The sequence below is a fragment of the Protomyctophum parallelum genome (assembly GCF_964188405.1).
Source record: "Protomyctophum parallelum genome assembly, chromosome: 19".
In the NCBI taxonomy this organism is placed as follows: domain Eukaryota; kingdom Metazoa; phylum Chordata; class Actinopteri; order Myctophiformes; family Myctophidae; genus Protomyctophum; species Protomyctophum parallelum.
Window position 1 is genome coordinate 29,822,126 of NC_139717.1, and position 12,500 is coordinate 29,834,625.

Genomic DNA, 12,500 nt, shown 5'->3' on the forward strand with positions numbered 1-12,500 from the left:
TCCAACAGAAACAGATGGACGCGGCCATCAACCACTTCATCGAGGCTGGGTACCTGCTGTCTGGGACACGACAGGGGGAAGGGGTAGATCAGAAAGGGAGATGGCGACAGGTGGAGGAATGGAAAAAGGAAGGATAGTGGGTGTAGGAGAGAGAGCGATTGTTGGAGTGATGGAAGCACGAGGGAAGCAACAGCTGTACAGCACAGATAGACAACCATAAAACCACTATACAGACCATGACCTTTTCTCAAAAAGAGGGATTGTGTTAAGTACTGTAGGAGGATAAATGACTAGAAGAGAGGATGTTAAGACAGAGAGGGAGACAAGTGGATCTTCCCATGAATCACTGACAAACATTAGCCTTTTTGAAGATGAAGGTCATACTGTAGCTAGGGTTTTAGAAATTCTACTGCTGAAGGCGTCCGAATGAAACACTATCCAATTCTGTACCAGTAATATAAACTTTGTAGTCAACATCAAAGGGCTCCAATGAATGCCCTGGTGACAATTTGTTTATCGCATACCTGTAGCTTTGAGTTAGGCTAGTACAAGAAAACAGCATTTGATCAACGCTGCTGTTTGATGTGTCTGACACAGTCCCTCACAGTGACAGTTAAGCACGCAGTGGCACTTTAACTTGTCCTTTAATTTACTATCCTCATTCCTCAGGCTCTCCCAGGGCAAATAAATAGACAGTCAGTTATTTACTTAGGACTTTGATGGAGTGAGGTAACCATGCTATGAGACACTGTTGTGTTCCACCGTGTTATGCTATCGACGTAGCATATGGTCCCTTACACTTAACAAATAAAATAATAATAATACAAATACAAATAAAAAAGTAGGTAGGGCATTCCAGAGCTTGGTGGCCCGGATTGCAAAATATATATATATTGATATATATATATATTGATATATATATACATAAGTAGCCTTGCCGAGCCATGGGGCCCATAGCGTGAAGCAGCTTGATGTACACCCCCTGGACATGCTAGTATGTCGCAGGGACTTACCCCCAATCCAACTCTTGATGCTGAGTGTCAAGCAGGGAGGCACTGGGTCCCATTGGTATATATATATTATAATACAGTGCAGGAAAAATATATGGTATACCCTCTGAAAAAACCTAGAACACACCAGTGGTGTGAGATCATGCAGGGAGAGAGAGCATAGTGTGAGAGTCTGCAGGGAGAGAGTGCATAGTGTGAGAGTGCAGGGAGAGAGAGCATAGTGTGAGAGTGCAGGGAGAGAGTGCATAGTGTGAGAGTGCAGGGAGAGAGTGCATAGTGTGAGAGTGCAGGGAGAGAGTGCATAGTGTGAGAGTATGCAGGGAGAGTGCATGGTGTGAGGGCAGACGTGACTGTTGATGAAGTGACTTAAAACAGCTAATTGAATGGCTAATCACATAGAGCGCTTCTCTGCTGTTTATTAAACCACAATGCTCAGCTCTCCAGGGCATGCCAATTGCCAACACACGGTCGCACGCACACACGCACGCACGCACACACACAGTGTCCTGAGATTACCCTGGGACTAACATATCACACATTTTCTCCTCTCCTCTGCTAGCTGCTCTTTAAAGGCCATTGAGGCAGCCATCGGAGCTCGGCAGTGGAAGAAGGCTGTGCACATCCTGGAGTTGCAGGACGACACATCAGCAGGGAAATTCTACCTTAAGATAGCTCAGCACTACTCCTCCCTACAGGATTATGAGGTGAGACATGGTGGATGTACTGTATGTGATGGGGAAAAACAGAACAGACATCAAATTTTTGGATTGCCAGGTGCCAGGTGTCGCCTATGGAACGCGTGTGTCGAATTTGAAGTCGGTGGGGCGAACGGTTCTCGAGTTATGTGGATTTCAGACGTACAGACGTACACACACACACAGAGACTTAGTGAATTTATAGTTGGATACTAACTAGACCGGAGTCAGTAACACGTCAGTAACAATGGAAGTTGGAGATACATGCCCCACAATGCAATACCCGTATCAGAGTACCCGTTCCAGCAGATGATGGATGGAGCCGCACAGCACAGGTACAAAAATATAAATCTGTCTGTGTGCCTTTCATGCCCATGTATGGAGATTTCTGTATCTGTCTGTCTGTGTCCTTTCATTCCTATATATGGAGTTCTGTGCCCAAAAATGTGTTGTGATGTCAGAACAGGCCAGCTCCATATATGGACCCTCGGACCCTGTCTAGAGCCCGGGCAGAGGCCTTTTGTGGTGGTTCTGGACAACCGTGGGTCCAACCGACTAGACACCAGCACTGCGGCTGCTGGGCGAGCGCTGGCGCTTTGGCATGGGGGCATCCCATATGGAATGTCAGAACAGGAAGGACGGGTGGGGATGGATCAACATATGGAATGTCAGAACAGGTCAGCTCCATATATGGAGATCTAAGGGTTTGTGGTTTGAGGTCAGATGTAGAGTTGCTGGCCAGCTGGTCGACCGGTTTCGACACACTGTGTCTTCTTCAGGGCGTGGCTATAGAGGACTGTCTCATGACTGTCTTATGGTTTATCTCTTATGCTGCCTGCTGTGACCAAAGGGGAACAACCAAGTTGGTACAATCTGTACAAAAAATAAATACACCTTAATATATGGCCACACTTTGTAACATTTTGCCTACAAATCCCGTCTTGACTACTGCAATGGACTACACCATGGGTTTTCAACAGGTGGTCCGTGGACCACTGGTGGTCCGTGAAGGTGTTGCATGTGGTCCCTGACCATGCATTTAGTAATGTAGGAAAGTGAAGATTCGTATTTGAATTTATTGTATTGACCACGTTGAGAAACAATGCAGTAAATAATCTGGTGACAAATGATGACACATCGATGTTGTCAGTTACTGGGAAGACGGATGTCAAGAACTTCCACAGAAAAGTGAGTTAGAATCTCAAGGTAAACTGTACCGGATTGCCTGGTTGAGTCACCATTATAAGGAAATGTGCCCATAATGAATCGCAAGTGTCTGTTTACTGAGTCATAGAATAAGTTACAATGAACAACACATGAGTTTAATATGGAAGGTCAATTTCTTTCCCCCACACCACAACCATATCCCCCCTCCCAACACAACAATGGTCCCCAGGTTGATTCTCAGTCAGGGTGGTCGTCCCACCCCAGGTTGATTCTCAGTCAGGGTGGTGGTCCCCAGGTTGATTCTCAGTCAGGGTGGTGGTCCCTAGGTTGATTCTCAGTCAGGGTGGTGGTCCCCAGGTTGATTCTCAGTCAGGGTGGTGGTCCCCAGGTTGATTCTCAGTCAGGGTGGTGGTCCCCAGGTTGATTCTCAGTCAGGGTGGTGGTCCCCAGGTTGATTCTCAGTCAGGGTGGTGGTCCCTGGTTCATACTCAGTTGAAAACCCCTGGACTACACCACCCTTAGCTGTTCCTCTATTCACACATTCAAACTACAATTAGTACAGAATACAACTGCTAGAATTCTCACCAAAACAAACAGCAGGGCACATGTAACACCGGTACTGGCTGCACTTCACTGGCTCCCTAGCAAATTCAGAATCGATTTGTTTGTTTGTTTTTTAACAACATATAAGGCATTACATGGCCTAGTCCCAGTTTATTTCTCGGACTTATTGGTGGCAAAGCAAAATGTGAGATCTCTCAGGTCCTCTGACAAAGGCCCCCTGAAGAGTCCTGTGATCAAACTAGTAACCAAGGGGGACCGGGCCTTTGCAGTGGTTGCTCCCACACTGTGGAACACCCTACCCTTATCGATTTAAAACGCTGAGTCTGTTGACGGTTTTAAGATCTTTAAGAACACATTTATTTAGGTTAAGATCTTTAAGAACACATTTATTTAGGTTACATTTTGTCTGACCTTCTTCAATGTTGTCGATGTTTTTGCTTTTATTTCTCGTTGTGTTATTGCTCCTGTGTGCCTTGTTTTAACTTGATTTAATATTGTTGTACAGCACTTTGTAACTTTGTTTTGAAAGGTGCTTTATAAATAAAAGAGAGTTACCATGATCCATGTGTTTAATGTGTCACAATGTGTGACATGCTGTATGTTGGCTTGTAGACTGACTATTTTACAATTTACAATTTAGGCATTAGCAGACTCCTCTTAATCCAGAGGGACTTGCATTAAGCAAGAACAAATGCATGGCAATACATCATCTACATAAACAAGTAGTTATCATGAATCATACAGTAAGCTAAGAACGTAACAGTGGAATATCTATATAATGAAACTATGCATATACTATAGTGCTATGTCTACTTAAAATGCCATAAGTATACATAAAATGCTATATAAGTCTACATAAAATGCTATCTAAGTTACATAAGTTGAGCCTTTGCATACGCCTGTAAGGTCGTCGGGGGTAGGGCAAGTGCTACGGGTCATGATGGGGTCTGAATTTTCACTGTTTGTTGTACGATGAAGTATATAGTAGGGCTTAAGTGCTTAGCAACTACCATATTCAGATTTTCTTCTGTGTGTGTGTGTGTGTGTTTACTCCCTGCAGGTGGCAGAGCGGCTATTTGTGAAGGGAGACCACATTAAAGATGCCATCGACATGTATACAGCAGCTGGCCGCTGGGAGGATGCTCATAAGGTTGGTCACTCTCTCTCTCTCACACACACACACACACACACACTCACCACAGAAATTAAATAAATCCATGTTTTTGTTGTTTGTGTAGCTGGCAGTGAAATGTATGACGGAAGAGGACGCAACAGCTCTGTACCTCAGCAGAGCACAGGAACTGGAGAAAGACGGGAAATACAAGGAAGCTGAGAGGTAAAGAACACGTGGGTGCGTGCGTGCGTGTGTGCGTGCGTGCGTGTGTGCGATTTTCTTGTTCTGCCACCATCGCTCAATTCTAAATTGGAATTTGATGAGGTACAGCTGCACTTTGACCAACAGTAATCATTACACAGCAAAACTATGGCGCACACACACACACAGCCAGCCAGCCAGCCAGTCTGTGGGCTTACCACCAGCCTCTGTGACTTTCTGTTCTAGTACAACGTGATGTGTCAGCTGACACTTCAACTCCATCTGAAACCCTTCTGTTGCTTCATTGATTCCTGGACTGACAAGTGTGTGTTTGTGTGTGCATGTGTGTGCATGCATGCGTGCGTGTATGTGCACGTGCGTGCGTGTGTGCGTACTACTGCGTAGGCTGTTTACAACAGTGAAGCAGCCAGACTTTGCCATCACCATGTACAAGAAGAACCGCATGTTCGAGGACGTGATTCGCCTGGTGGCCAAACACCACCCAGACCTGCTCAACGAGACACACCTGCACCTGGCAAAGGTACTGTAGATGCACGTGCTCACACCGCAGCTCTGCCAACATGTATTTGGAGAGACGCGCTGTGTGTGCACCACATCGCAACGTCTGACTGCATCCTGCTCTGTGGGCACCACATCGCAACGTCTGACTGCATCCCGCTCTGTCCCACAGGAACTGGAGGCGGAGTCCCGCTTCTCTGAGGCCGAGTATCACTTCATGGAGGCACAGGAGTGGAAGGCCGCCGTACACATGTACCGCGTCAGTGACATGTGGGAGGACGCGTACCGGGTATAATACACAAAATATATTTAAAACACTGTTTGAAATCTTCAAACTGCTGATGTCACTGGTAGGGCAAGTTTCTGAACTGTCCACAGACCTCTCTCTGAGTATATGTATGTGGTACCATCTTACAATGGCCATTGTGATGTCACCATATAACTGTTTTTTGGCACATTCCACATAACAACCACACCAAGGGGTCTAATGAAGTACTGTCACCTCATAAATGAAAAACTGGCTTTCGCCTTTATTTTATATTTTTTATGGAGGGACAGACAGTAGGCTGACAGGAAATGGGGAGAGAGATGGGGGGGGGGAAGGCATGCACTAAGGGCCGTTGGGATCAGGAGTCGAACCTGCGGGCCGCGGCACACTGCTAGACTAGATTACCAGCCAAGGTGCTTGGACCGCTGAGCCATGGCCCAGGCCATGGCACTCCATCTTTAAGTAAACTCCATGCACCCTATGAGCGCAATGTGCACCTGAATCTCAAGTGCAATTTTTCTTTCATGTGCATAACTATGGACTGATAATTCAATCACACTGTAAGGAACTGGTAATGTAAACACGATTATCATAGCCCAAATTATAATTGTTAGATTTCTGCTCACTGTTTCCATTTATTTAGACATGGAAAACCATTAGGCTTAGTTGGATTCCCTCCATTGTTGTTTTTTTTGTCTATCTATAGGGGATGTGCTATTTGTTAACAATCAAACCCTGTAACGCGGGTTATTAGAATAGTGGCAATGCAGTGTCAGTGTGTGTGAAAGCAGTCATTGACAGGAAAGCAGTCAGAGGCTGCCACACAGCCATCAAATACCGTATGTGACCCTCCAGGGCGGGCTCAGCGTCCACCAGACACACTCTGCTGTCAATGTGGTCCGTCGGCCTCTGCCATCTGCACAGCGTACAGGTTTCACATTGAACGCTGAAGGTCATAGCATTTAATTTAGTTCACTACTCACTGGTAATTCAGCCTTTGCACATGACTTGCCCCACCGTCGCCCCACCCCCCCCTCCCCACTGATACCGGTAATACAGACGCTGAGAGGTTATTAGATCCGCTTCATTTCATTACAGACGCCGGCACTTTATATTCAAATCCTGCCAAAGTGAACATCGGAACCTCTGTCGGCCCATGAGCTACAGTATGCTACAGCTCCAGATAAGGATCATCTGTGCTTCCCCATCTGTGTCATCTCTCCGTGGAGATCTCTCCTTTTCCTGTCTTATCTTCTCTCTCTCTCTCTCTCTCTCTCTCTCTCCTCGCTACTCTGCAATCTGCCCCCCCATGTCGTTGGGCCACGTGAGACAGAAATGATGTATGCCTGCATATTAATCAGTTCTATGTCCTTCTGTCCTTATCCCCCACCCAACTGTGCGTGTGCATGTGTGTGCGTGCGTGTCAGGTGGCTAAGAGCCACGGAGGGGCCAGTGCCCAGAAGCAGGTGGCCTACCTGTGGGCCAAGAGCCTGGGCGGGGAGGCTGCCGTCAAGCTGCTAAACAAGTTCGCCCTGCTGGAGTATGCCATTGATTTTGCATCAGACAACTGGTGAGTTGACTGTGTCACTGTCGCCATCCTCTCCCAAATTATGCAATGGTGCCTTTTTGAACGCCCACGCATACCAATTGAGCATCTGTAGCCAAACGTTGCTGTTGTGCTGGTCTTTTCACTGTGTACCCAGTTGATGTCATCACCCAGTTTCACTTCAACCCTATAATGGCCCTCTGCCAGAATCCTCCCTGTTCACCCACTCCATTCCAACTCACACCACCCACAATCTCCTGCTAAAGCACCACCTGCTACTTGTAGTTTGCCAGAAAAGAGACACAAACAGTCTCAGTGATAGTTTATCTCCTGTACTGTTGACTGGATAAACGGCCTCCACTAGAAGTGCAGCACACAATTATCCATGCACTTATCATTTATGTGAAATACTCTCATCTGCTGGTCATACTGTGGACAAGAAGTGTCCTTATAGCCTCTCTCTCTCTCTCTCTCTCTCTCTCTCTCTCTCTCTCTCTCTCTCTCTCTCTCTCTCTCTCTCTCTCATCCCTCTCTCTATCTCTCTCTCTATCTCTCTTTTCTCTCTCTCTCTCTCTCTCTCTCTCTCTCTCTCTCTCTCTCTCTCTCTCTCTCTCTCTCTCCTCAATCAGTTCGTTTGACTTTGCCTTTGAGCTGGCCCGGGTGTCCAGCAAACAGAAGATCCCTGAAATTCATCTGAAACATGCCATGTTCATGGAGGATGAGGTATGCCATATTATGCTATTTGAACATACAGTACATCGTCCTGCTTGTTGAATCTTTATGTCCTTCCATACACTTTTCTTTGTTCTTAAATAAAAGCATTTCCTACACATTTGGAACATGAGTAAATCGGCCAAATCTATCACAGGTCATCCAAAGCACTGTTTCCCAGTCAGGACCCATGTCTGGGTCACGTACCACTTTTTATGGGTCGTGAATTAAAGAAAACCCAAAGGAAAACAAATAAATCTTTCTCTGATTTTGTGCAGAAACAGGAACTGGGTTACGCTCCTCCTCATTCTTAGTCCACTACCTCCTACTAACAACATTACATGTTTTATGGCAGTGTTGCTGACAGATTATGCTGTTAGTAGAATCTGTATTGAGAGATTAGGGAGTCTGCGCTCAAGGACACTTTGACAAACACGAATCAGGAGGAGCCGAGGATCAAACCAGGAACCTTCCGGTTCCCAGATGGCCGCTCTACCTCCTGAGCCAGAGTGTGTTACTGCGTGCCATGCCAGCAAAGACAACTCCAGTACAGTTGCTATCATAATGACAGACAGAAACACCTAAATGAAACACATGTACAATTCACGTTATTTCCTGAAGGCTGCATTTGCAGTGCCTGTCAAAGTGAAAAGGTTCTATTGTGACTATTAACTTAATATAGAATAAAGAATAATTGGGTTGGGTTGCTATGCACAGTATATAGCAACATATTTTTGGTAATAAATAATAATAAATATTTTAAGTTTTTAGAAAACTTAGTTCAGGATTTAGAAGGCCTTTTTAGAATTGGAATTTGTCTACTCTAAATGGGTTAAGGCAGTTATTTGAAGCTAGTGGTTTTGTACCATATCTATTAACATGGATTATAGCTGAGACAAACGTTATGATGGCATTGGTACAGTCGTTCTCCTACAAGATACCTATAGCTCTGACACTATTTATAATGTTTCATTCTAGTTAAAGTAATTAGTTGTGTGTGTATCTGTGTCTCTGCCAACCACAGCCTTTATTCTTCCTCTGCTTGTGAACTCGACACATCCGCTAGCTGTCAGACTTCAAAAACCTCATTAGCAACTATGGTGGCTGTGTGTGTGTGTGTGTGTGTGTGTGTGTGTGTGTGTGTGTGTGTGTGTGTGTGTGTGTGTGTGTGTGTGTGTGTGTGTGTGTGTGTGTGTGTGTGTGTGTGTGTGTGTGTGTGTGTGTGTGTGTGTGTGTGTGTGTGTGTGTGTGTGTGTGTGTGTGTGTGTGTGTGTGTGTGTGTGTGTGTGTGTGTGTGTGTGTGTGTGTGCCAAATCTACCTTCCTCTTTTCAAGAGGCAATCGTACATGTCAGGTGCATGATGCTAATCTAAAATCGGTTGCAATGTTTCCTTTTCCCAGGGAAAGTTCGCTGAGGCTGAGACAGAGTTTATCAAAGCGGGGAAGCCCAAAGAAGCTGTGCTGATGTAAGTAATGGTGATGATGATGACAGAGCCCGCTAACATGTTTAGCTCAGCCACAGCGCTAATATCAGCACATCAGGAAAACTGGGCATAATGTCAGAAACCTTTATGACGAAATACAGTATTTATTTGCCGATTACCTCTCAGAACGTCTCACAACCAAAAGTAAACCTTGGGATAGATAGCTATACTACCTTTATTGCTTCAAAAACGTTGAAGCAATAAACAAATGGAGCTGAGAATAACCTCTTTTGCAGGCCGTTTTTAGCCCAAGGAGTGTTTTTTGTGCAAAACTAATGCTTGGAATGGATTCAGCATCATGAAATTGAAAACCCCCTAGTTTGACACATCACATGCTACAGTACATAAAGCATGATGAAATTTAGATTTGTTTTGCCTTCTATAGGTTGTTAATGGTATGGTCACATATTATGCCAATTATGAAATTTGCTCAACATATCTCTGCTGTCGGGGAGAAACCACCTAACTCAAAAATGTTCATTTGTCAGGAAATTAAAATTATAATTTTTTCAGGAAATTAAGAAAACCTTATATTTTGATCAAAGTTGGTGTTGTGACTTTATAAATTGACAATTATACTTTCATTTGAGGGTCCAATGGAGTTAAGAGGTTTTGTCCAAAGCGTTTTTTACTACTTTCCATTGGTTCAATATATTCGAAACAACACGCGTGTTGTAAAGGGTGTTCAGCACTGTGTATGCAAAAAGAACCTCAAAAATGGAGTTACGAGGTTTCCGGCAGTTTCTAAATGCTGGGGACCCATACTCAATGTTTCTAACATAACACTTTAGGTTACTCACATTCTGGCAAGTGGACTAATTCTACATGGACTCCTGAAACTAAACATCAAAGGTGGCATGCTATGTTCCTCCTCCTAACAAGACAGAATATGATGGGAAGGATTTTTCGCTCAGAAGTTCTAAAATTGTATAATACACACGCCAGCTACTGTAGGTAGCCTACACTCACTAATGATGCCACCGACACCGTCTGTCTCTGTCTCAGTGACATAGATAAAGGCTACACTGAACATGCCAATCCATGAGTGAGTTTTTCATATTTAGCCATGACATGTAAAAAGGAAATAGTATATACAGTGTATTGGGAGTTAGACTTAATTAAGACTTCAAGAGCACTGGCGACAATAGCTTATTCAAGGTGATTCTGCACACACACACACACACACACACACACACACACACACACACACACACACACACACACAGGCACACACACGGGCACCAAACTATGCATACTCAACTTGATCAAATAACAGCCAAATACACCACCCTTGCTTTGTTTTGAACTATACCTTCATTACAGTTAAACTAGACTAGAGACATGCCCACTCAACCACTAAAAGCCCTTATTTTTCTATTTCTATTACAAGAGTATACTGTAGGGCCTACGGTATACTCTTGTATTAGGAATACATAAAGAAAACGGATCTACACACACACACACACACACACACACACACACACACACACACACACACACAGAGAGAGAGAGAAACAGACTCTTCATGCACACACATACAGTACATTTCTCTCTTCCACACACACCAGCCCCTCGGTGTGGGTGTGTGTGCGGGTCAGATTTATACATACATACATACATATATATGTACATACATACAATCATACATACATACTGTATGCAAAAAATATATATATATTTTTTTTTTCTTTATTAAAAAGAAATTGGGGGGGAAACTCCTGCCTGTTTTGTGTCCCAGGTATGTGCACAACCAGGACTGGGCCAGCGCGCAGCGTGTGGCAGAGAGTCACGACCCAGACAGCGTGTGTGAGGTTCTGGTGGGCCAGGCCAAGCTGTGCTTTGACCAGAAGGACTTCCAGAAGGCTGAGGCCTTCCTGCTTCGCGCCCAGAGACCAGAACTGGCTGTCAAGTACTATAAGGTAAACTGGAATAGCCAGGACCGCAGCAAAAAGGTTTCGTTAACAAAGACATGGCATAGACATACTGAAATGGCAGACATTTGACCACTATATGTTGTTGACTGCGTTTAAATCTCGTCACCTATTTCCGCGGAATGTTTGCCTATCATGACATGCCCAGAATATTGACTGACACAAGGGTTCATGTCGTCAACATAATATTGTGCAATAATGCTGGCTCTAAGCTTTTGGAGGAGCGTGCTGTAGATTCATGTAGAAAGCAGGTGGAGAAAACGACATGGAAAGTCTACTGTGTCAGTGGGTGTGGGTTTTTTGGGGGGAAAAGTGCTTCTTTTTCTATGTGCATTTAGATTAATTCAGTAGTAATCTGCCAAAGTGTAAAAAATTGTTCAACCAGGCTGAATAAATGAACGGATTATCTGATTGGAAACATTTTTAGTATGAAGGCTACGGAGCCTTCATATTATGGTCAAAGAGAATGATGTTTTGCCATTTCCTTTGCCAGTTATTCCCAAGATTTCATTGTGTTTGTGTGAACAGAGAGAGGGAATTCATTTTTCTGTCAGATCTCTTCCCATATACCAGAGCCAGCTCTTTCCTCTACAACAGGGACAGAAAAAAGAGAATGTTTATTTTTCCCCCCTCACACTTTCTCTATCTCCTCCTAACTTTCTTTTTTCAATCTCCCCAAGCGTCAGCTGTTGTTATTATTATTTTGTAACATTACCTATTTTGATTACTGGGCTTCATATTGTATTCTCTCAGCTCAATCTGCTTCGGAGGTGCATCTGTCGTTCTGTATGCATTTTCTTTATGCGTGTGATATATGCCAGTATGCACTGTGTTAGTGTGCATGTTAAGTCTAGCCTTAATTGCAACTCGGACACAGAGGAGCATTTTCTCATATTTCTCATTTCATTATTCAGAGCAGAAACTTTGGCAGACGCACTTCACAGCGGCTAACCGCCGCTGGTTGTTATTGCCTGTTTGTTGTTTCCGTCTGTCTGCCTGTCTGTAATTAAATGATGTGTGCCGGAAGGATGGCGAGATGTGGAGCGACGCCATGCGCATCTGCAAGGAGTACCTCCCCAACAGGCTCTCCATCCTCCAGGAGGAGTACGAGAAGGAGGCGGCCAAAAGAGGCACACGGTGAGGGGAGGATATACGCTGCTATGGCGTTCTTTTAGAAGGTCTTGCTCTAGTGTAATGGTTTCTAAGTACAGTGAAGGTCCTTTCAGATGAGCAGTGATTAACGCGCCTACTAATTCATTTTCAATGAACCCTGCGGGTCTCAAATACGCAA

The 12,500-nt window shown here is 44.5% G+C and overlaps 1 protein-coding gene across 2 annotated transcripts in view; it reads left to right on the forward strand.

Moving 5' to 3' along the window:
• The window catches only part of ift172 (intraflagellar transport 172), a 60,425-nt gene that overhangs the window by 37,340 nt on the left and 10,585 nt on the right, over nucleotides 1-12,500 (forward strand). For both annotated transcript variants that reach the window (XM_083790803.1, XM_083790804.1), the window contains 11 exons: nucleotides 1-49; nucleotides 1,570-1,714; nucleotides 4,497-4,586; nucleotides 4,675-4,772; nucleotides 5,157-5,292; nucleotides 5,443-5,559; nucleotides 6,966-7,108; nucleotides 7,714-7,807; nucleotides 9,196-9,260; nucleotides 11,017-11,197; nucleotides 12,237-12,346. The exon at nucleotides 1-49 is cut by the window's left edge and continues 72 nt beyond it. In XM_083790803.1, coding sequence (XP_083646929.1) covers nucleotides 1-49; nucleotides 1,570-1,714; nucleotides 4,497-4,586; nucleotides 4,675-4,772; nucleotides 5,157-5,292; nucleotides 5,443-5,559; nucleotides 6,966-7,108; nucleotides 7,714-7,807; nucleotides 9,196-9,260; nucleotides 11,017-11,197; nucleotides 12,237-12,346 — 1,228 coding nt within the window. The remainder of the gene's footprint in view (nucleotides 50-1,569; nucleotides 1,715-4,496; nucleotides 4,587-4,674; nucleotides 4,773-5,156; nucleotides 5,293-5,442; nucleotides 5,560-6,965; nucleotides 7,109-7,713; nucleotides 7,808-9,195; nucleotides 9,261-11,016; nucleotides 11,198-12,236; nucleotides 12,347-12,500) is intronic.